The sequence below is a fragment of the Vanessa tameamea genome, chromosome 14 (assembly GCF_037043105.1).
Source record: "Vanessa tameamea isolate UH-Manoa-2023 chromosome 14, ilVanTame1 primary haplotype, whole genome shotgun sequence".
Taxonomy (NCBI): Eukaryota; Metazoa; Arthropoda; class Insecta; order Lepidoptera; family Nymphalidae; genus Vanessa; species Vanessa tameamea.
In genome coordinates, this window is record NC_087322.1 from 9,314,855 (window position 1) to 9,339,948 (window position 25,094).

The 25,094-nt window shown below is 33.2% G+C and overlaps 1 protein-coding gene across 1 annotated transcript; it reads left to right on the plus strand.

The window, feature by feature from the left end:
* Nucleotides 1-15: 15 nt before the first annotated feature.
* Nucleotides 16-24,028, plus strand: LOC113398587 (OTU domain-containing protein 7B-like). The gene is made up of 9 exons (XM_026637392.2): nucleotides 16-191; nucleotides 10,117-10,167; nucleotides 17,099-17,230; nucleotides 18,189-18,339; nucleotides 20,922-21,172; nucleotides 21,796-22,040; nucleotides 22,338-22,543; nucleotides 22,853-23,302; nucleotides 23,618-24,028. The coding sequence occupies exons 2-9, from the start codon at nucleotides 10,125-10,127 to the stop codon at nucleotides 23,910-23,912; spliced, it is 1,773 nt and encodes a 590-aa protein (XP_026493177.1). The 5' UTR covers nucleotides 16-191; nucleotides 10,117-10,124; the 3' UTR covers nucleotides 23,913-24,028.
* Nucleotides 24,029-25,094: the final 1,066 nt, after the last annotated feature.

Here is a 25,094-nt window from a genome sequence, read left to right on the forward strand (position 1 = left end):
CAGTTCTGTCTAATTTGTCTATGGCATTTCACAAGTGCTTCGCGCAGTAGAAAGTGCTCTATTTGTAAATATTGTTATATTGTAAATATTAGAAGCGAATAGTATTTATACAAGAAATCTTTGTTTTTAATATTTATTAAAGTGTTTTATGGATAAAACTCGTCGGTTGAGACAAGTTTAAACCCATACAGGTGAGTTAATATTTGTTACGCATAATATTTATAACACCTGCTTGAGTTTTCTTTTCATGATAAAAAAAATAAGGAAGCCATACATTATTTTGTTACTATCAAAAGATACAAAACTAAGCTACCTTTTTAAGCCTGTTATAAAATAAATAGTGAAATTTAACGCTGTTCCGTGTAACCTTGAGCCAAAGAGTGTCATCGTTAAAAACGGCAGCTGTGCTTTACAATTTACATATGTTTTTAAATGCAAGGTGTGTACTTTGTTGTACTGCAACATTATATATCGGACAAATAATATTTTAAACATCATGATGTAAAGTAAAAATATATTTCTAATAGAATTAAAATTGTTATAAAATAATTTAAAGGCGATAATGGGAATCGGAAATTGATAATGGAGAACAATATTCGGTAAACCAGTAATTACTGCTTTCTTAGCAAAATACCTTGCGTAAATCTAAAATTTTTGCAGCTCCTTTAATATCTTTTATCAATACAAGACAATAGAACTTAATATATTTGTTTTAATTAAATTCATTGTTTTTCTTCAATAATGTAATTCCAATGCATTGTTGTTCATTGTCCAAATACAAACAAAAACAGTTGTCGACTTGAAATATAATCATATAAATTGTCACTCTGGTTGTCCACTTGGTAAATGTCAATCTTGAAATCTAATTAATTCCTTAAACACATTAATGTTTAAGGAATGATGTTTGAAGGTCAATGTAACTTTTCTGTTTCTTTAATTATATTAATTAAACTATCAGTAGATATTTTATATACTACACAATTGCAATGTTTAGATGCTTGCTTTTATTAAAAATTGTAGCCATCATAGCCCCTGCGAAAGTACTGTAAATGTTTAAAAATTTGACTGATGATAGATTCAGCATATAACAAATTAATTTGTTATCAATAAGAGATTAAAACCATAATAAATATTACAAGATATGTTAGGTGTAAAGAGATATTTGTGTAGTGTGTACCTACCTTTTATGATATTTTTTATTAACAGTATACTGAAGGTCAAATATATGGTCAGATCATGGTGATCTCTATTTTTTAGTATCTATATTAATAAATATGGATACATATTTTTTATGCCAGACAATGCAGTACATTTCATAGATGGTTATAGTTTTTTTTTATGTAAGTATGGTCCTCCTACCAGCTTTTAATAAGATTATTGATATGACAAGCATGCATTTCAAGTATTTATTTAAAATATGTTATTAAATCATAGGATTTTTTTTATTAATGATATTATGTTAGTACAGTCTGATATCATACCAATGATGCAAGATGATCCTTTATTGTTATTAAATTTTATCATTGAAATACCAAATTATTTATGTGCCATTAGATGTGTCATTGACACTTTTATCTATCTTCTAATCTTTCTAAGGAAACAGTCAGATTTCTGCAGTGTTTGCCATGTTCGCTACTGCGAGAGACTGACTTTTTGTTATTCTCAGAGCAAGGATAGCATTTATCCGGCAAACACTGAAATGCACTACTCATTCTATTTTGACTATTATCATCAAGGACATAAGTATTCCTTTTGAAAAATTTCTGTGTACCCTGCAGCAGTTTGAGTACTTTTATGTCTGTTGTAGTACACTATACGTTTTGATGTCTGTATTATATTTATTTATGTGTCCAAATAACAGTTACAATAATTAATTTTTTTAATGTTTCTGGCCATACATGAATTCAATGAATAAATATATAAAATACTGATAATGAATTATGTTATGAACATTATGCAATATGTACATTGAAATGATTATGTAAATGCATTTAGTTAATAAACAGCAATATTACAAAAAGGTATGATATATTTAAAAGTGTTTGAGTTCTAATAAAAAGAAACAATTTTAATATCAATATTATTGAATTATTTTTTATTAAGGTATATGAAGTTTGTTAATCGACAAAGTTAATTAGTAAATTGACTAATTACTAGCTTACGAATAGCTTGCAAATGTCACACTGCTAGGCAATAGCACTATTTTTCTGTTATGGGAAAAAACTTTTCATTTTTCCACTTCACTCCTAATGAGATTTGTTAAAAATACATATTAGAATATCTCTTAGCATTTACAAGTTTCCTCCTAATATATTTTTCCAGAATTTGTAAGCGTTTACCAACTCATATGCACATGAAAACTCAGTAGTCTATGACCCATGGATAAGTTCCTCACATTCTCTTAATATCTATGTTCCAAATCAGTATAACTAGACATCAATTGAAAAATTGTTATAATACTCCAACAATTAGATGTTTATATCTATGTATCACTGATAACAACTCTTCATATCATAGCTATGACGACAAACATTCTTATCAGTCACTCTGGTCAGGGCAGGGAATTTATTAGTCACAAATATTCAATTAGAACAAGGTGTTAACTGATAACAATATTATTTTTATTTTTCTATTTTTGTTGTTGTTATTGAATAAAATAAATAACATGACACATAAACAATAAATTAAATACACAATAAGCATTTTATGCATTGACTGTTTCTGCAATAAAGCATACAAACAAGTCAATACTGCCAAAACTAATTTGATATAATAGTGAATGGTAGCTAACAAAGGCCACAATCCATGAACATATCGGCTTTTTAATAGCACGAATACTCCAGACAAAGCAAGTTAGGTTCGCTTTTTTTTATTTATATACAATTCAAATAAGGCACTGATGCTATTGGATAGGTAACTGCATATTGTTATTGCCAAAGTATGATCCATTCCTTATGAAATATATTTTATATTGTAATTTATGTCATTGGTGCCTATAATTACACTCGCTCACTCAACCTTCAGGGCCATAAAAGCGGCGCGAAGTTGCATCGCCAAAATGGGCGCACGAAATTTACGAAGTACCACGTCTGATGACCATTTAATTCTTTAAACACATGAATTATGTTCACTTCATGTGTTTAAAATAGCATTGACATAGATATGTTTATGGTTTTAGTAGACAGAGGTAAACGTAACGTTTTTATTCGTACTAGACGAAAAGCAAGATCCTCGATCTCTGAAATACAGTAATATAAATGATATTTATGATTAGTAGTAAAATAGATACCTGCTCAGGAATCGTTTTTACACAGTCAAGCCCACACAAAAGCCATCTCACCAGTAAATATCATTAACAAAAAATATTAAACCACCTTATCAGTGAATCTCAATTTTCAATCCTTCATTTTCGTTCAAAAGATTCCTTTTCTTATATTGTCTTATGAATAAATCAGACATACGATGGTAAAATGGATTGCTTTCATAGTCTCGTAAATATTTTTCAATACCGGCTCACTTCATACTAACACAGCTCAATACAATTAACAGCGAGGTTGCCTATCCGAAAACTGCCAATTTTATTTGCCTAGGGAAAATCCACGATGGACTTTATATTACGAAGAATATGAGGTACTTGTCAATGTCGGCCTAGGCTTAGCGATAAATCATATTATTTTTGATACACCGTTGCTGCTTTCCATAATACGACCGTAACAAATCGAAGTTCATTGTAACAATTATACGATGTCAACGCACTTTCTCCTACTATACGACGAGAACGTCATTATGTCTTGACAAATATATATTATTGTGAACGATATCGCACGAGTGTAGTCAATGCAATACATTGAAGTTTAAAAAATTTTCCCAAAAATGACGTGGTATCAACTAAAACAATAGTAACATATATGTTTATGTACCTTTTAAGTAAAAACATTTTGTATAATTATATTGTCGATTTCTTCAATTTTTTTTTAATTTTACAGAAGTGAAAATACTTCTAACCTCAAGTTAACTCGTTGATACGTCTAATTAACATACCTTCATAATTGTACATAAATAATATGTGGAATCTACATTTCGAACCGGTGGTCGTTTTACATTTAGTATAATATTATATAAGGACGATTCAAAAGTTCTTGTAAGAGCCTACTTGAATAATGTATTGATGTTGTGCACCTCCTTAGGATTTTAAGTATAATTTCTTAAGTCGTAATATATACATATAAACATACCATAGTACGATATATTTTGCGAGGCAATATAATTGTAAATATAGTAGAAGGTATTATGAATCACCATAAATGGACCGCTAAGCCGTATGTGTCTTATCAGCTCTGTTTTAGTATGTTGCATATTTATAAACAGCTATTGGTTTATTTTAAACATGCCTAGCATTATTTTAATAAACTGTTTTCACAATATTACACAAATGTTTCGAAACGCACATTAATTATAAGAAAAATAAAATTGTAATATTTTCATTTTTCGTAACGATTTAAACTCAAATTCAGAGCGAAATATTTTGACTATCTTGAGTATATATTGCAAGATTAAATTACAATTAAATTAAAATATCTAAAACCGGTAAAAACATTATAAATATTTACATAAATCGTCAGAATCTTTGTAAATTTCTTAACACCGGAAAACGAAACCTAACATTTCGCAATGAAATAAACAAAGAAAATCACAGCAATGAACGGACTTCCTTTTTAGTTATCCTTTATTTTGCCTACAACTAGTCGACGGCCTCATCGCCTCGCCGCCGTATTAGTCGCGGACGTTCTTCCGGTTTCTCAGCGTGTCTTGATTTCTTGTCTCAATTACTGCCACATTGAATTTTTTTATATATTTTAGACTTAACAAAATGTATTAATCTCAAATAAATTTCTTGCTTTGTTTAATCTTAATAAACTACCTTTTTTTTAAATTTATTAATATAACGTGACGTTACATTATTTATTCGATATTTAAATATTTTCTTTATATTCTCAATAAAGATTAACCATGAATGTATCTCAGTATTTAAATATTAGTATTAATATATATTATGTCGGCTACGTCTGATTGATATTCATTTATTTCTTGCCAGTTGTGGATTAAAATTCAAAATATTCAAGATTATGTGCTTCGCCTATCGCGCCAAATAGCATAATTAAAATGTATATATATATATATATTCCTATTATATAGTAAATTACTTCAGAAAAAAATCTATTCTTCATTCAAAATCGGCTTTGGTTGATCACAGCTCAATAATAAGGTTTCACGAGACAGCTCAGCTGCTTTGCTCAATGGAACACGATATTGACATCGAAGATTCTAATTCCGTCCTTGTCCCAAATACCTGTTTGAGGGCGATAAATAGTCTGACAGAACCCATTGAATTTATAGCAAAGTTGTAATCCAATTCTGTAAAACTATTATGCCATTCGTGTCTGACACTAGACTCAGGAGTCAGGGAAGCCATTAATTTTATTATTACTATTATTCATTATTTATTTCTATGTAAATAAACAAATAAACGCGTAATCGTTTTTTTTTCTTAGGTTATTTTCGTGTATCGGTATTAGAGTATACATAGTTCGGTTCGAAAGTGTACGGACCGACTATTTTCTCTCTGACTACGTGAACATAGTTAACGTAGTCAAAGAGTTATATAAGTTTAGAAAATGTATAATCGTCTTTCTCCGTCCTAAAATTATGGACACATACAAATTTAGTTGGATTTTTAGTGAAACCGGAATAACGAACAAAATATAAAAAACAGGGTATATGTGGGTACTACCTCATTCATTGTATATGCGATCTTCGAATTTCAAAGTCAATCAGTGTAAATATATAAAACATACGACAGTAGGTGGTTCATATTTAGAGTAAGGAATGATTTACACCATATACCGTATCACTTTTTTTCGTTCGTTCGTTAGATAGTGTATAATATGCCTAACTATTTTTCTAGTATAATAAAATACCTTATGAGCGACAAAAATGATCTACATATCATTTAACGAGATATTTTCGTGATAGTACATCTTTGCTTTTCATTCAAGCCCGTCTGGGTAGGTGTCACGCACTCATAGCCACATATTCTACCGCCAAAAAGCAATAAATCAGTGTGAGTGAGCCAGTTTAACTACAGGCACAGGATATTGTACCTTGTCAGTTGTCTTGTTAAGTTCACAAGATTGATGGCGCATTAGTTATGTAACAAATGGTTAAAATTTAATACGGCATTGGTGACCACTAAGGTGGCTTATTTGGCCGGCCGCCAACATGTGCCATAGATTTTTTATTTTTTTTAACTTTTATTTCATTGTAGGCATATTTATTTACAGATTATTATATCTTTATTTAAAATGTATGTCCTTTGTTTATATACATGTTACGTGTGCTAAAATTTATATTCAATTTGTTTATTAAAATGTTGCAATAGCGTAGCCTTATTTATATTTAAAGTAGAACTTAAAGTTGATAAACAGATTTCGAAACTCCATCTAGACTTCTCATTTAAGCTTGACACAGAAAATCATATTAGTTTGGAGCGTGTTTTAACAACTTTTGGTTTTCAGTATGATGATGTCCTCAGGGAGGCTCCGTTTAATAGCGAAATGTGCACATTTCGTGGAATATCTGATATAAAGTATTTTGATAACATAATTATAGAGATTTTTTAATTTTAACAGCTAGGTAGACTAACGTATAGTCATCTGATTTTCGTTTCTGATGCTAACAACTGCAGGCCCAGCTTCAAGTAAACGGGAACATCAAATAATTAACAGTATTTAAGATGACTACAGGAGCTAAATGCAAGTATTATAATGCATAAAAGTATATGATCCAACACAGTAAACGAAATCGAAAAAAATATATGATAATCTTCAGAAAATATGCTATTTAGATACTTTTGAAAACGTGATATAATTAGTTTGATACGATAAAAAAAAAATCACAAAGTTACCTCTAAAAATAGTTAACAATATTATATTTTAGTTTTTGTTACAATCATTCATTATCTTACGTTTTTCAATCCACATTAACAATTCCCATGTATAATTCAAATATATTTCTTTTTCTACTTTTATTTGTACAAATGTCAAACCAAAAAGTATCCACTACATTTATATAATTCTGTGATTGAATATAACTCAATAGCTAGAAGCTATACAACCTTTAATAATTATTTATAAATATTTTATTTAAAATAATTTATAGGCTTACACAAGGTAGACATTTGCATTAAATCTTTAACGCCATACTGACCTTGGGAACTATGTTGTTATCCCATGTACCTGTGATTACAGCCTCACACACCCATAACACCGCAAATCAATAATATTAAGTATTATATAAGGTATATTTAGTTTGACAGTCGAATGTTATGAGAAAACTAGACGGTCTTCCACAAAGTGCTAACAAGTAAAAAAAAATTAAAACTTTTCTGTAAATTATTGTCTGATACGAGCTGCGCACTTACCAACAACAACTGTATAGTATTTTATGTGTTAAATTAAGTTTTATTATTCATCTCAAATTACACGGATAAAGTAAAATATCGTAAAGACACGTCCAACAATCCGCAAAGAATCAAATTATTTTTTACAATAAAACGTATACCCAGTTATTTTAATTTCTTCACTTTTCTACTTAAAATTAAACTTTAATAATTTTACACACAAGGTACTTATGATGAAAATTAGTTCAGTTTAAATTTTATATAATTAATTACGTAATTTTTAACCTATATAAGCATGTCTGTATAAATAATATGCAAAATATATAATTAATTAATCATCATTAACATATAAATGACAATGATGATGAAATTCCGGTTTAGTATTTTAAAACAAGTGACGCTGTAGAGGCGACTTCGGCAAATAACTACTATAAATTCGAAAAAAATAAAAAATAATATGTAGGTTAAGCAGATAGTGTTTACGGTTTAAAACGCGTACAGTGCACATTTTTATTTATAAACACTAGACACGGTTTCGTATTTCCGCCCACAATATAAAACGTTTCCTTTGTAGTTAGCATTTGTTCACGCCCAGGCGCTGTGATGCAGGCCTTATAAGGTTTCGTTTAAGACCTCACGTAACATAACCAACTTTTAACCGATTTCTAGGTTCTGCGTTACCATACAGGACAACTACGTAACTAGTCAATGATATTGTTTTTTGTGGTTGTGTCGCCATACTCGTCGGAGTGTATTTTCTGAGAGGAGGTATATAATTTAGGACCAGCGTTGGCAATTTAATAAAATTACTAAGCACTAATCGGAGTTCTATTAGGCAATAATATCGTTCTGCTGTCATTTTTTATATTGAATAAATACTTAGACATGAAAATATACTTTTTTTTTATAAACTAAATTAAACTGATGGATTACTTTGCTATGTAAGCGAGTAATAGGTAATAGCGGGTAATATGATATAAACACTCACAATATTTGATAATAGATCGTCCACAGCTTATAATAATATAATGAATATTATTTAATGATATGAAGCGTTAACAGTGCAATAGTTTACTGGCCGCCTAGCGATGTAAATAGTCGCAGGATCGATCCCGACCCTTTAGGCTATTGACGTCCCCACTCCTAACACAAGTGATTATAGCTTATAGCTTAAAAGGAGGTGTAAATAGGAATATTAGTAATTCCTTAATTAATTTGGGTCACTGCTAATATTCTTTAATAATGTATATTTAATTTTTGTCAATAAATAAATTTAACTTAATGTAACCCTAAATTTTACAGAACGGTAGTGCTAATGACCTCGTAAATATCTAATGTAAATATTCATACCACGAACGATGAAAATTTTCACAACAACGCTTTTAATATTCAAATCTTTCTACACTGTTAAAATATTGTCATTAAAATTTAAAACAACCACGATACAATGAGCTTCCGCTCTACTAAAAATATTCAAAGGACCGAAACTGATACTAAATCTGAGAGGTCAATGTAACTGGTTATTGTACCGTCTTATTATTAGACTTGCCACGCTATTTTAAACTTTGTGTAGGAGTATTATGTGTCATCTTTGCATGCGTGTTTATTTCTTAATTTTCATGTACCATTTTGGCAACGATCGCTGTAAACATTATTAGGGCCAAAAATTTTGTGAAATCTTTCGGAACGTATTTTAAAATAATAGGATAGGACCCTTTGCTTATCCACTCCACTTCGGTTGACAAAATTTAATTTTCACATATATTTTTTTACACCCTTGTCCTATTTTATATATTTGATCTCAACCAGAAGACGTCCAGGATTTCGAGCGTCAAACATTCAAACAAATACTTTAATTACGTCAAAGTAACTCACTGTATTAATGCCAAAGAATAATATATGTAGTAATTTACATACATTAAATAATATTTGTATAAGTTTTTCAACACTAAAAGCGTAACGAAACTGTATGTACTTGTGAAATAATTGCCGTGGAGATTATTTTGATTATATAGGCATATTTTCAATCTGTACATTGAAAAGTCTCTGAATTAATTATATTTCGTCTTTTTTAAATCTCATATGATAGAGCAAATCAGCAAAGTTAAAACATTGATTTCGGAAAATATAATACAAACTTTTATAGATACTAGACGTCGCTCGCTGCTTTTAGAGTTTTAGGGTTGGTCGTCAGGTCGTCGTTGTCAATTGAATTAAATTCGTAATAATGGCCGTGAAAATAGCAAGAGATAAACAGACAGATAAATAGATAAACAGAGATATAATATTATTAAATCAGTTATAGACTGATATAACTTATATTTTTTGTTCCAAACTAAAGTGTCTAATGAAACCAAAAGTTAAAAACTATGTTTATTAAACATAGTTTACCGATTATGCGACGGATAAATTATTCAAAACTTTATACAATTTACGTACGTTTATTTAAACGAAAAGTAAAGTTAAGTCTCGGTAATGGTATACGTGATGTTTGGCGATAAAAAAGGCGCAAGTTACACCGTTACCCCTCGGGGGCCATTATTTTCGTTTCCAAGTAGTAGTCGGGACAAATATAAAGAATGGTTATGGCTCGTGACAAAGAATAGGTTTCTATTTATTTTTACTTTTTTTTTTTAATTTTATTCGTATTGTTTCAGGGTTCATCATGGTGATGGAAGCCAATCCCATTGGTGACAATCACACAGATGGTAAATGTATTTTCGAACTACATATTGTTTTTTAAATTATTTTTTTTAGTGATTATTCATTAAATTTATTTTATACATAATTTTATGTTTTCGAAAAATATAACTTATACGTAAATTATTTTTGTGATAGGTTCTAAAGTTTAAGTTTCGAAAATGTTTTTTCAATGTAATTTTTTAAAAGTAGTTATATACTCTTAAAATATATTATTTATAATAATCAGAAAGTGAAAGGAGAATGCGTAACAATGTAATCATGCCAGCACAAGCAAACATACATAAACAATTGTATTATAAACATTTAATCTAAATAGAAAATTAACCTAGATTAATCTGGTAGCGTATGGAGGCCGAAATTTGCTGCCAACCTTCGTCATTAAAATCCACTCACTCGGAATGTTAAATTTCGAACGCGTTCGAATTATAGTTCTTTGTGTTTTAAATACGAAACGTAATAACTAAATTGTTCTTAAATTAATAATTTTTACTTTATTAGCTATTAATACGGTTTCATAAAATTATTTTGAGAACATGATTATTCGTAACGAGACATGTCGAGGATACGTCCAATGTCCATTAATAACAAGTAGGGTAACTATAAACATTATTGCGCTTACGTCAAGAAAAAAAATTGAGTAAAGCTAAATAGCTCAGACTTAACTTTTTTTTATGAAATTGGTAGGCGTACATACCGAGACCATGGTCAGACCTGCTGGGCTATAAAAGGGATGACTGAAAGACAATTGCATGTGGCGGAGATGAGAATGCTGAGAGGAATGTGTGGTGTTTCGCGAATGGATAGAGTAAGAAATGAGTACATAAGAGCAAGTTTGAAAGTGGCACCGGTAACCGAGAAGCTATCTGGAAACCGGCTGCCTTGGTATGGGCATGTTATGCGGAGGAATGAGGACCGTGTTGTGAGAAAGGTTTTGAGAATGGATGTGGATGGATATAGAGGTAGGGGACGACCCAAGAAACGATGGATGGATTGTGTGAAAGACGATATGGTTAGAAAGAATGTTACTTATGAGATGACGTCCGACGGAGAAGTATGGGAGAAGAAGACATGCTGCGCCGACCCCAAGTAAAATTGGGATAAGGGCAGGAGGATGATGATGATGGTAGGCGTACATACTATTGGGACACTTGATGTTAAGTGGTCACCTCTACCTTTAGATTATGGCCTTAGGAAATTTTAAGCATTCTTTGGAATGCGCAACCAACCTTGGGAACTAATTTGTTATGTCAGTTGTGCCTGTAGTTACACTGGCTTTCTCACCTTTCAAACCGGAAAATAAAAACACAAAGTATTGCTAATTCGCGATAGAATATATGATTAATGGGTGGTACCTATTCTGACGATCTTGCACAAAGCCCTACCACCAAACAGTTTCCAGGATACACCTAAATCGAAATCGATAAATATTGTCCGAAATATAATCAAAGAAAAAAACAACGAAAAGCCGAAGTACAAACTTCCTAATTTTTGACGTTGATTAAATAATATTCAAGATTATCAAAACAGGATTATTGGTTTCACGATTAGTGCTGATATATTAACACACATAACTGCCTAACAAACAACTTAGAGATTAGATTAAGAATCAACTAATTTAAACTTAAAAAATATACATATATGCATATGCTATTATAAACAACTTAATCTAATGCTTCAGTTAATTTAATATAACATGACATTACTTGGGCCGTTGTGACGTCATTAAATAAAATCAAAATAGACTAACAGTAGTATAAGAGATACTCTAAGTCTCTTAACATCTTAAGATCTGACTTGAGCTTAAGATCCTGAATGAGGTCGTTATTTTAAATATCTTTTGTATAAATATAATTTGTAAAAATGTTTAGTTGGCATTCAACTTAATTGACGTCTGTTAATACAACTGTAAATTATTTTAAATGTATTATGTCTGTCTATGTATTCAGTGCGATTCTGTAAGAAATCAATTCGTATCTCACTCGTGAAATAGTGATAACCGATCACTGTGATACGCAATTTTGATACGTGTATCCTATAAATTTTATAAATATTACAGTCAATGTCATATATCACATTCTGACATTTGAGCTCATGTTCTATATAATATCCTAAGAGCATTTTCACAATATCCGATCCGATGTCGGTGTCGGACGACGATAGGTGACACCTGCTGACACCTGCCCGTACGAAGCTATGGAGCAAAGGGCCGAATCGGAACGATTTTGTCGGAAATATGTGAAAATGACACTTGGTGTCGGCTATCGGCTGTCAACTATCGTCGTCCGACACCGACATCGGATCGGATAGTGTGAAAACGCTCTAACAGTACTAAAACATTTTAGCTACATACAATATTATGTAATGTAGAGCTTTATATTAATAATAACTAACGATGTTTGAAACCTGATCAGAATTTGTAACGTAACCGCAGGCAACAACTAACAAGGATTGAGTAAAACAATAATATTATATCGGTTGCTATAACATTACTGAGAATAGAGCAACTGTTACCAAAATAAAAACGCATACCCTCAAATCGCCCACGGGGACCAACCGTCCTAAATATTAACATGTGATTTCTAAAAATATCAAGACGATTCATTCCCACTCACTGTTTTATTTCATAAGTTCATGACAATCAATTCCTGCCCACCGCGACGTTTTGGTCTTACATTGATTGTTTTCTTTTTTTTTTTTTTTTATAAAAATTTCTTCTTTCTCAATATAAAACGCGTAAAATAGTTAAATACCAAACTTAGCTTTCGTCGCTTCGATACAAACAACATACAACATGTACAGCCTGTAAATAAATATCCCACTGTTGGGCTAAGACCTACTCTCCTGTTTCACCAGGCTGCTCCAGTGCGGGTTCACATGTGGCAGAATTTCGTTGGAATTAGACACATGCTGGTTTCCTTACGATGTTTTCCTTCACCTACGTGCACGAGATGAATTATAAACACAAATTAAGCACAAGGAAATTGGGTGGTGCTTGCCTGGGTTTGAAGACGCAAGCATCGGTTAAGATGTACGCGTTCTAACCACTGGGCCATCTGAGCTCTCTCGTCGATAAAAGTAGTATAGTATAATAATACGTCGCGATACGTATTACTTAAATCGATCCAGCGACGATCAGTTAGCGACTGCAATAATGCAGGCAAAACATAGCTCATACGAGTATTTCTTGAAAGGACGTTCTGAATATTTAAAAAATAAATTAACTTAAATTAAGAATAAAAATAAATTTTAACTATAAGTATCCAAGTTAGAAGAGTTCCCTGGGTACCGAAAACCCTCCTGGAACTACTTATGCAATTGAGATACAACTTACAACGCGGGAGCTTAGTATATTGTTCCATACAACCAACATCATCCGCCAAGTCACATGGGGACAATCTGGCGGATTAAGCTACAATCTTCTTCCGAAGAGAACAGGAAGGCCTTTGAACCTTGTACTCGAATTTACTTTAGAGTAGATTACATATTTGTCTACAAATATATTTTCGTATTATAAAATTAACTCAAGTTACACATCATGTTCTGTATAAGTTTAAGAGGATATTAATGAAGATTAATTTATATCATTTGTTTTAATAACATCGTTAAAGCTGTTTTGAGAAATGGAATGTGTTTATATAATAATATATTGTTTGTATTAACATATTTATATACTAAAGTCAAAATAAATAGGCTATTTAACAATGTGAAAAATAAAGTGTCAATTATTGTAATCGATATAAATTATGAGTTTAAAAATGGTTATTTATGAACAAAATTTGAAAATAATAATTTATTTATTCAAAAATCCATAAATAAAAATGCATTTTTTTAAACGTTTGTCACGTGACAAAAAACGCTTCCGATTGGTCGGGCTTATGATGACGTCACTTGCTTATTACCTCGTTTGTCTACTGTATGTGGATTATATGTGCCACAGATTATAATACAGGCAAGTGACGCACCGACCCCATTGCAGCTCCATATTGTCAAAGTAGCGTTTTCGCGGGCTATTTAAATATGGAATTTTTATTTTGATATTTTTCAGCAAATATGTACTAAAATTAAAAAAGACAACTTTTACTGGGTTCCTTAACCTCTACTAAATAATATAAAATGCATTTTAAAAATCAGTCAAATAGCCTATTATAATAATGGTGATTATGTCCTCCTGTCCGATTTCGGACAATGGGGCAAATCTCAAATCGGAATTGCCAATCACGAAGGAGTATTAAGGTGCTCGAATATGGCGCTAATACCAGTGCACTCTGCATGTCACTCTCTTAATCCGATGGTACGGCGTCCGAAACTAACAGAGATTGTTCAGGCACAGAACCAACTTGATTTTTGTACTTTTTGAGACACATAATCTTAACACTATCAAGCCCTTTAGGCTGCTACTGAGAATAATATCAATATATGTTGTTGGCTTGTATTAAAAGCTAACCACTAAGTCAAGGGAGCGGTCTAATTGCAATATCAAATCCTTTAAACTATGCTAGTGTATATTACATTACGAAATCACCAGAACAATAATCTACACCGAATTCCGCAAAACTAGATTATCATGTGATACAAATGTCACGAAATTAGTCTTATTCGTGGAATACGTTTAAAGTATTCGTAGTAACCCATTTACTTTCATAAGCAATTCGAGGAATTCAATTGTTTTTAATTTATTAAATGCTTCCTAATTTGTTGCTATCACGACACGTAAAAATTAACTTCGTTCTTATTATTATTATACAAAAAGAAGACAATTTTTTTTTAATAATGTTGCAGCTGTTGCATCCTGTTTTATCAAATTTTTTTTTAAGCAATCTGCTTAAAGCTTCTTGTCCGATATCGCGGCCAAAGTCAACCTTGTTTCATATTCCCTTAACACTCCTACGATTTCAACAACATTTTTCAAAATCATTGAATGCACGATAAGTACAAAGTATTTTAAATGCGCATTTACAAATATAGTGATGTCAAATAATAACTAAATCAAGAGCCGGTTTGTATTGGAGATTTACCGAATATTACCGGTTTTTAACAGCTTCAAACCGATGTTGAGACAGTTTGTCTTGAAAATCAAGCTTTACTTTCGTGTGAGGAAACAAATAGTATTTCTAAAAAATATTTGTATCAAAACCAATAATTGAAGATATTTTTAATTAAATTTAGTATACTAAAATAATTCATATCTATATATGCAAAAGTAATCGACTCAATTAGTTTATCTTCATTAGTGAGAGTCATTAGAGCGTAGCTGGGAGCAATGGCTAGCTTTGAGTAAAATTATGTAACACGGTACGCATGCGCACTGAACCGTATGTCTGTTCACGTCAATCGCATCCGGTTCTCGCTTCATTGCTTCCATTGTCTTTCATCAAAGCCCTAAACGAATGAACTTCGTCTGATATGACTCGAGAAAATTGCTTGAATATTATAAGTACATACGGCTAAATTAGTGATTAAAATTATGATAAACTACAAAAATTATCGGAGAGCAGCCGAAACTCGAATCCTCTACTGGCGTTTGAGATTTACCTTTTAGTACGCACGCTTTTTTACTTCACGCGATGAAATTTTCAGGTACCCTGGCCCCTGGGGAGCCATAGCCATTAAGACTACTGTGATAGCCGCCGCGAAGCCATCCCGGCTTTCGTGCTTAGGGCCATCGGAAACAGAGCACGCAAATAACGTATCAAGCCTGCCCTATCTCTTAAACTCCGTGAGTCGATGCTGTTTTAACACGAATCGGCAAATGTAACAATTGTCTACTGCGAAACCAAAGACTCATCTTAAGTTTAGGGGCTAATTCCTAAACTCAAGGAGGGCCATACCATTCCATATATATTAGTAATGTATTTTTAATACATATGACTTACTGACTTATTTTAAAATATCTAGAATTACATATCGTATACGATGCGTCGATGCCCGGTGACGAGTGTTTTGGCACGAGCAGCCGTCTTATAATAATATTTTGAAGTCATGTTTGAACAACGCAACGCGTAAAGGAGGCAGAATTAAAAATATCTTCCATTATAGGTATGACACGACGAAGGTGAATCACGAACGGTCGTGTCACAAATAGCTTTAGATTACGTCTGCTAGCCTGAATTCTTTCATTTGATCCTAATTTTGTCATTATTACCATTTTTCTAGGTTAACGAAATCCTAAGAATAAATATTTGGATCACTGGAAATTTTTATATCAAAGTGGATGTTGATATCTGATAATATACTTCGTAATTCGCTACTAGATGGAATTGCACGTCCACTAGTTTACCGTTCAAACGATTGCCCGGACTCTTAGTATATGTACAAGTATGGGCCGTCTGCTGAGTTTTGCTTGATGTAATGTAAAAAATAAATTGATCTGGTTGCACTGTATACAGCCAACACCATCAACTATCGAATAACTGATCTAACATAGCAGGTTTTTAAATATAAATTAATTTCTATATCTAATCTTAGGAAGTAATAGAGCGTATTGTTTAGTTCTTTTTGCGTTATTTATTGAAAGAAGGTTATATGTATTAAGTGCAGATTATGTACCTAAATATCGGAACAGTAAGCATAAATGCCAACTTGAATACACTATCAAAAACACGTTAGTCAATTGGTCTGGCGATGCTCCTCCATTTGAACTCTTTTCGGTCGTGATGGATTTAACGACCACTTGTGCGCTATGATATTCTGAGCAGTTGGCTAGTCTTCCACGAGAATGAACGTGGTTGAAATCGATCAGTAGACCATCATAAAAAATTGTAAAAAACAATTCAACAATCAGGTTCGACGGTGAGAATTTTCCTTCAATCTAAATAATATATTCAATTGTTTTTTAATGTTATAATATGTGCACATAGTTGTTGAGCTGTCTTTTTTATAAAAAAAACTTATAGATCCTAAGAAGATCGAAATTAATAGTATTTTTTTAATTTCTAGAGCGAGTCCATAGCACATCCCTGCGGCCGAGAGCAGGCGGCGATGTAATCCCAGAACGTTCTGTGGGAACACTCGACCTGAACATGTCATATTCAGCGCCCTCCAACTTAGTACTAACCCCAGCACCCGAATGTAAGTAACAAATGATAATTTAAATAATTTCATTTTATTTTTTTTAATTTCCGTATATATTTTGGACATTCAATATTCAGGATACGTTTTGGTAGAATTAACTACGAAACTACTCACATATGTATCAACATCCAACAACACTCGTCCTGCAATGAAAACCTCGTAAAGTAAAAATTATTGCTTTAAATTTAATGATTGAAGATACGAAGCACGCCATCTGTTGACGATAATGTGACACTCGAAAAACGAATCTAGTCCGGGCAATCAATACCCCGATTATTTATTGTCATCTGTAAAATTACTTTCTACCTGTTTGCAATTAGCATAGTTTTCAATGAATGAATTCAATTACTTTTCATACAACCTTTTTCCTTTTTCAATATAAGTATCAATATTAAAAGATTACAAGGACCCGCGGTAATCTGACAAACGTTTTGCAGCGCAGTTTCGGACTATTCAATTTTGTCGGATTATAGAATACTACTTTGTAAAAGATTAGCACAATAGTGGTGGCGCGTACATTTTGTTACCTGATCAATAATGCATTATCAAAATTTTGAGATTGTCAAATTAGTATTGTAAATAAAGCAGGGGCTGGATTACCGGGGGTCTTCTGTATTCATAACTCCAAGTTGAGCTTAAAGCACCAAGCTAATAATGAGTATTATTATCTTAAGTGGCTACGATATCAAAGTTGGTAGTGATTTTCATATAATTAGAAACGTAAATTCCCATCGCACATCTTGCGGGTATAGCGGATGCAGCTTATGTGATATTATATAAATCTATATTTTTAACAAATTTTGCTAAAAGTTTTTTACAAGATGGCAAATTAAAAAAAAAACAAGTTTTCTTTCTAGTAGTTTGACGGATATGAATTACAATAAATAGATAATTACATACAATACCCTACATTAATTGAAATGATTTAGCTTAAAAGCTTCAATTCTATCATCAGGTCGTAAACTCTCAAGAGGTATATCAAGAGCGACAGATAACGAGGGGTTGGTATGGGCGTTAAGAAGCAACACAGACCCGGAACCGAACACACTAACCTCCGACCACATTCTCCTACTGCCGGATATATCAGTTTATCCGCCAGATTTTAGGTAAGAAATAATTTTCAAATTAAATTTATTATTCGGTCATTATAAAGTCTTAATAAACATTTTTTATTGGACGTGTGTCGTCCACCACTTTCACATTATATATACATAAACACATACAAACATACAAGTACACATACTTACAGACATACACGCATATATACACTTAACTGTTTTTTCAAAAATATATACAATACCAATATCCCTTATATTCAATTATATTCAATTTTACTAACTTATACTGATACGATCTTATTTATGTTCCCGATAAAACTTTGACCGAATCGTAACTATACACTATTCCAACCATAACAGGAAAAAGCCAAATAAACAACATTTGACAGCAAATTGACGCGATATAATTGGCCAAGAGCTTTATTAATCTATGATATTCACTATGGATTTGCGAAATTGAACGTCGACAAAACTGTTATCGGAATTTTGGAAGTAAAATTTAAAGTGTAAATAAGTAGTTAAGTGTAATAGTGTTGTATTATAAATAAATATATATTAATCATAAACTCTTAGTAGTGCACAACGTAGCTGAGTTATTAGCGAATCCGTAAATTTAAGGTTTGTTTATCTTTTTTCTACTTCCATTGGAATTGTAATAGATCGTTGATTTTGTATAATGGGTTTAACGTTTCGATTCGATGCGATAAACTGTCAATTTGTTGGTAGAATTGGGGCCAAGGTCAAGGCGCCTTGCCTAAATATTACAACTACTTTACATTTTAATGATACTCAATAGCATATTATTAGAAGAAGGAAATAGACAAAGTTTAAATGTCAAATATTTACATTTTTGTACTACCGAAATTTATATGCGGCTTATTCAGCAATTCTCAGTTTATTTTCCTACGGATATAGTCGTATAAAAGTCATTTATAGCGAGGATTTTTCTTGGCCTCTCGAACCAGTCGCCGTGACATTGCGTTTCCCACACGTGTCTCGGCAATTTGCCAATACAGGGACAACTAGGGATGTCGATTTTGTATGCCTCTCGATCATAATCGGTTTCAAACATTTTTGGTGGTAGGGCTTTGTATAAGCACGCCCTTGTTGGTATCGTCCACTCGTCATATATTGTACCGCCAAGCAACAATACATTGTTGTGTTCCGGTTTGAAGGGTGAGTGAGCCAGTGTAACTACAGGTACGAGAGACATAACATCTCAGTTCCCAAAGTTGGTAGCGCACAGGCGATGCAAAGAATTTCTTACGACGCCAATTCCTATAGACCGTGGTGACCACTAACCACGTGGGTGGTAGTGGCCGTCCGCCTAATAATGGCATAAAAAAAACAGGACAACATATGCGAATTTGCACATTTTGAACATATTTTTCTTCCACACCATTTATTTTTATTGTTATTGACAAACAACTGGGAATAAAATACTAAATTGTTTTGTTTATTAACTTGGACAAATTGTATCTGTAATAAACGATTTCATATATCTTTTCTGAAGAAAAACAATTTCGTTGATTGCTATATTTTGTTCGATCCTGTAGATGGTCACCTACATATACTAAATTAATGAAACAACTGTTATTTTAATGATAAAAAAATATATCACTTTCGTCATAGGCACGAATTTAATTTTAATTTTGTTATTGTAATTGTTTAATTGGTATGCTCTGTGATCAAATGTGTTCCCGGTAATTGAATGGCAAATTCAATTATTTTTTCATAATTGAACAGATATATTGAAACATACACGTGCTACATCGAATTTGTATTTGATTAAGTAAATCATTCGTTTGGGCCCAACCCTATCGAGCACGCTACACATTACAACCATTTTCAGTCATTGATCCCTCACGAACCATTCACTCTTTTAACCTTTTGTAACTCGATACTTGAACTTGGTATTCGTGGTCATTTACAAAAAATTACCGACACGCAAAACTTTTTCGTTTAATTTGTAGTGTTCAAGGTATACGATTTATTAGTTTATTTTTTATTTAATATTTTAACTTTTATAAAAAAAAAATTCACAGATTATTAGACACATACGTATTAAACGTATATCATTCCACCTAATAAATATAATTAAAGCAATAAAACCTTGAATACATCTAGTAAGTCACTTCAAAAGAAAAAAATCATTTTTTTTTTATTTGTATATCAAATGAACTCCACGCGATTTATCCTATAACTAATAAATAAATAGACTTTTAAAAGGAAACGATCTTGTGTATAGGACATTTTTATCGCATAGCATATTAGACTTTAAACAAATTATGTACCTTCTACATTCTCGGCAGTAATTACGATTACGATACGGTTTTATCTCAAATTATAGCATTAAATTTATGTTCCAAGGTTTGACCTTATATTTTATTTTTTTAAAAACGTTAATGGAATTCTGTTACAAAATATACACAAATAAAATTATACTAATATTGACTCGATTTGTTGCTTATATATTTTTATTAGCTTCTAAGAGATTGCATTTTAATGAAGATTCGAAATAAACCCTTTCAAATAGCAATAAATATATAGAAATAATTTTAAGAATGTTATACCGTGTATATTAATACTTATTTGATTTTTTTGCAATGTTTTGTTTTGTTTGCTCTCAGGATATTTATCGAAAAAGATCTTCTCGAAACGGCCACACTCGTAACATTAGAGTCGGCTAGTATATTGAACTGGTGGCGCCACGGTCGCGTTCCGGGAGCTCCCCGGCTGTTGCCGCTGGCGACATCTGGTGATGGCAATTGTTTACCTCACGCGGCCTCACTAGCTGCTTACGGGTTCCATGATCGACTTCTGGCACTCCGAACGAAAGTACAAGCCTTGTTATCCGGCGAGGGAGGGGATGTGCTTACAAGTAAGTTTGTTTGTTTTTCAACTTATTGGAACGAAGTTGAATGTGCCGTGTAGGTGATTATATTACTATACTAAATAGTCATCATACCATAGAGTTTCTTAAACGGAAATTATTATTTCTAAAATCCAGTTAAACTATTTTTCTATATTCTGTTACAACAGGAATATGCCATAACACTATTGTATATTGTATATAGTTAAGTACTTACAATGTAAGTGAGTATTTCGTCAATGTACTTACAACGTTTCAGATTTCTTTATTGATGGACAATTTCTATTGCTACTATTAGAAAAACCAACCAAAAGATGGCCCAGTAATTAGAACGCGTGCATTTTAACGATATTATAGACGTTCATGTACTTGATTTGTGTTTGTATTTTATCTCGTGCTTGGCGTTGAAAGAAAACGTCGTGATTAAATCTGTATGTGTTTAATTACAATTAAATTCTACCACATATGTGGATCCACATTCAACCCGCATTGGAGCAGCGTGGTGGAATAAGCTCCGAAAGTCCGAACCTTCTCCTCGAAACGGAGAGGAGGCTGGTACATTGTTAATTATAAAAGTAATAATAATTATTGTCGGTGGAATTAACGGTCGTCTATTGTCCTATCGTCCTCAGAGGCCATAAAGCGGCGCTGGCGCTGGTCGGAGAGCGTCCCGCTGCGCTCGGCGGGGCTGCGGCCGTCGGAGGGCGAGTGGGCGCGCGAGTGGGCGGACGCCGTGCGCGCCGCGTCGGCCGAGCCGCGGCCGCGCCCGCAGCCCGCCGCGCAGCCGCACTACGCCGGCCTCGAGCAGCTGCACGTGTTCGCGCTCGCGCACGTCATGAAGCGCCCCGTCATCGTGTTCGCGGACGTCGCGCTCAGGGTACGTTTTATAACTAATATCATATCCAAGTTCATCCAAGAGTATTTAAACTAGATGTCGTTTTAAATGTTATGTATACCATGGTAGAGTTTTGTGTAAGCCCGTCTGGAGGAGGGTCGCACAGAAATTGTGTGTACTACTGTGTCGACTTCGATGGGCGAATCAAATTGATCATGGTGTCCCCTGTTTCCTCATACAGTACATAAGGATCAAATCAAACATAGATAAGTTCGAAGATAAAAATATTCTAAAAAACTTAATTTATTTATAATTTGTGAATATGCCTGAATTCGACAGGATTTCCGCGGCGATCCGATAGCCCCGATCCCCTTCGGCGGTATCTACCTACCCTTGGAGTTGGACCCCGCAGTGTGCAGTAAGGCGCCCATCCTGCTCGCTTACGACGCCGGACATTTCTCAGCACTAGTTCCTTGCGAGCCCCTACCGACTGATGGAGCCAGAGTCCCGCTAGAAGACGAGGCTGGAAACCCTATGCCGATTCGGTATTTGATTATTTTTGTCCAAATATTTTTTATTTAATAAAGAAGTATACACTTGCCTGTTTATAGAATATGAATATTCCTGCGTCATATAATCTAATAGTTTAAGCCGCTGCAATAAGCTGCCTAATTATGAGTTTTTGAACTGACTCCAAACATAAGCGCATAATATTATTAGAGAGGAAAATATGAATTATATTAGAACATTTTAGGAATATCTTAGTAATATCTCGAAAACAGACATTGAACTGATAAATATTGCTCTAATATTTACTGTAGACATATTTCGAAACTTTATCAATTCGATTTCAGCTTCAACGTAGACCCGGGAGAAGATTTCCGATGGGACGTCGAGCCGGACCAGAAAACCATCAACAACCTCCTACCGGACGAGTACCAGAGGACGGCCATTCTCGCCGCCTACCTCGACCTCGAGACCGTCGAGTGCCTGTCGCGCAGCCCCCCGCCCGAGGAGCTCCGGCGGTCGCTCGACGCGCTTTCGACGAAGAGCTCGAAGCAGCTGAACTCGGTGGCGAAGCAGTTCGGCAGCATCGGGCGCTCGATGAGCAGCAAGCTGAAGAAGAACTTCGGCTCGATGGCCAAGCTGGGCGGCAAGAGCGGCAGCCACAGCAACCCCGAGGAGGGCCCGGCGCGCCGCTCGCCCTGCGCGCCCGGCGCGCTGCTCTGCTGCCGCCTGCGCGCCGCCCGCGCGCCCGTGCAGGACGAGATGGTCAAGAACTACCTCGACGAGGCGTGGATCGGGTCAGACATCCCCTCTCTCCCTTCATCACGTCATGCTGCATTTTAGTTTGTCTCTAAAATATTTTTAAAAAAAAAGTTTCGTCTGCTTTACATAGACGAACGGATAACAGGTTTCGGTTTCTTTCATTCATAGTAGTAGTTATATAAAAATAGTAATACTATATATAATGTTCATTATGATAAGGAATTGGTTTTATAATGGCAATTAATTAGATTATAATTAAAATCTTACTAAATTCCTTAGCGCCCAAGAGATACATACATCTAAAAGAGGAGAAATAGTTCATTGAGATCATACGTTATTTGAATTCACAGATATACAGCCGAAAAAAACAGAAAGGAAGAAAACCGTACAGCGCCTTCGCAGCCGCGCTACGGCACCGGTCGGTCACAGTTCTACGCTGAAGCCGACCGAGCTGCTCACGAAGTCGCCAGAACGCTTACCACTCGGTCCGTTAGGCCTGCGCAGGATCGAACCCTGTACCTTTCTAAGTCAACGTTCTACGACGACCGTCCCCCCTCCCCTAAACCTTGCCGGGCCCCACTTTGCATGTACTACGGCAGTCCGGCGAATAACGACTACTGTTCCAGGTGTGCGAAGTTACAGTGAGTGCTTCCCACTACTAATGTAGTTTTAGTTGTACTTAATAATCACAAAGTCTTTGTATCTTTCTGTCGTATTGATAAATATATATTTGTCTCGCTCTAACTCGTTACTCATCACCGGTCAATACGAGACAAAAAGTACTTCACGTAAGAGCGATGTACGTAGACGATCTATGATTCTAATTCCAAATTTTATTAAACCTATATTATATCAGATAGAATATAACAATATACTAATTTATCTGAATGGAGTAACTGTATGTGCTTCCAATTTTGTATGTTATTTTTTCTATAGGAGTCTTGGTACATGACACTATAACATTATCAGACAATAGTTTTTGAACGCAAAACCCGACTAAACAATACAAGCACCAAAATAGACTAGTCTATACAATGCTTTTAAATGATTATGTATGTATGTGTGTGTTCGTATATCGTAGTTATTTTCGTAGAAAACTACCAACCAAGTATTTTTCTGAATTTTCGTAAATTAAATTAAATTTAGGATTGATAAAAAATATTAACAATGAATATAAATTTCGGATATCAAAGTATTAAATTATACTCAATAAACTGTTGCTAGTTTTCTAGCATATATATTTTATAAAAAATCGTTAAGTAAATTTTTGGATATTTTTTAGTTTATTAAATATAAAAAAGGTTGCTTGACACTGCTCCGTGCAGTCATTGCCCTGAATATTATTATTTTTATTTTTCAACCATTGACAAATTTCAACTAGACTTCCCATTTTAATAGTCACAGACAGTTATGTAAATTAATTTTCTATTTGGTTACTATTGTTACAATTATTTATTAATATCAAATGCAATTGGACATTAAAGTCACAATAGAAGTTAAAGTAACTTAATACATTTTTGTATTTGAAATTAGTTTAAAATATCCCAACTGGGTAATGCTGTGTTTGGTATTATTGTAGAACCCTTAGTGGTATTTAATCAAAAAATAAGATATAATATTTTTTTTTATGATTAATTGTTTAGTTATTGTTACTTATGACAAAATCAATCATTCAAATACCCAATTGGTTACATATATGGTGCAAATATTTCGATGTCTAACTATATTGTTAAAAATATTATTAATGAAAAACTTTTCATTGTTATATAGGCTTCCTAAGATTGTAATCGTATAAATTGATATTAATAATATGCTAAAAAAGGCTAC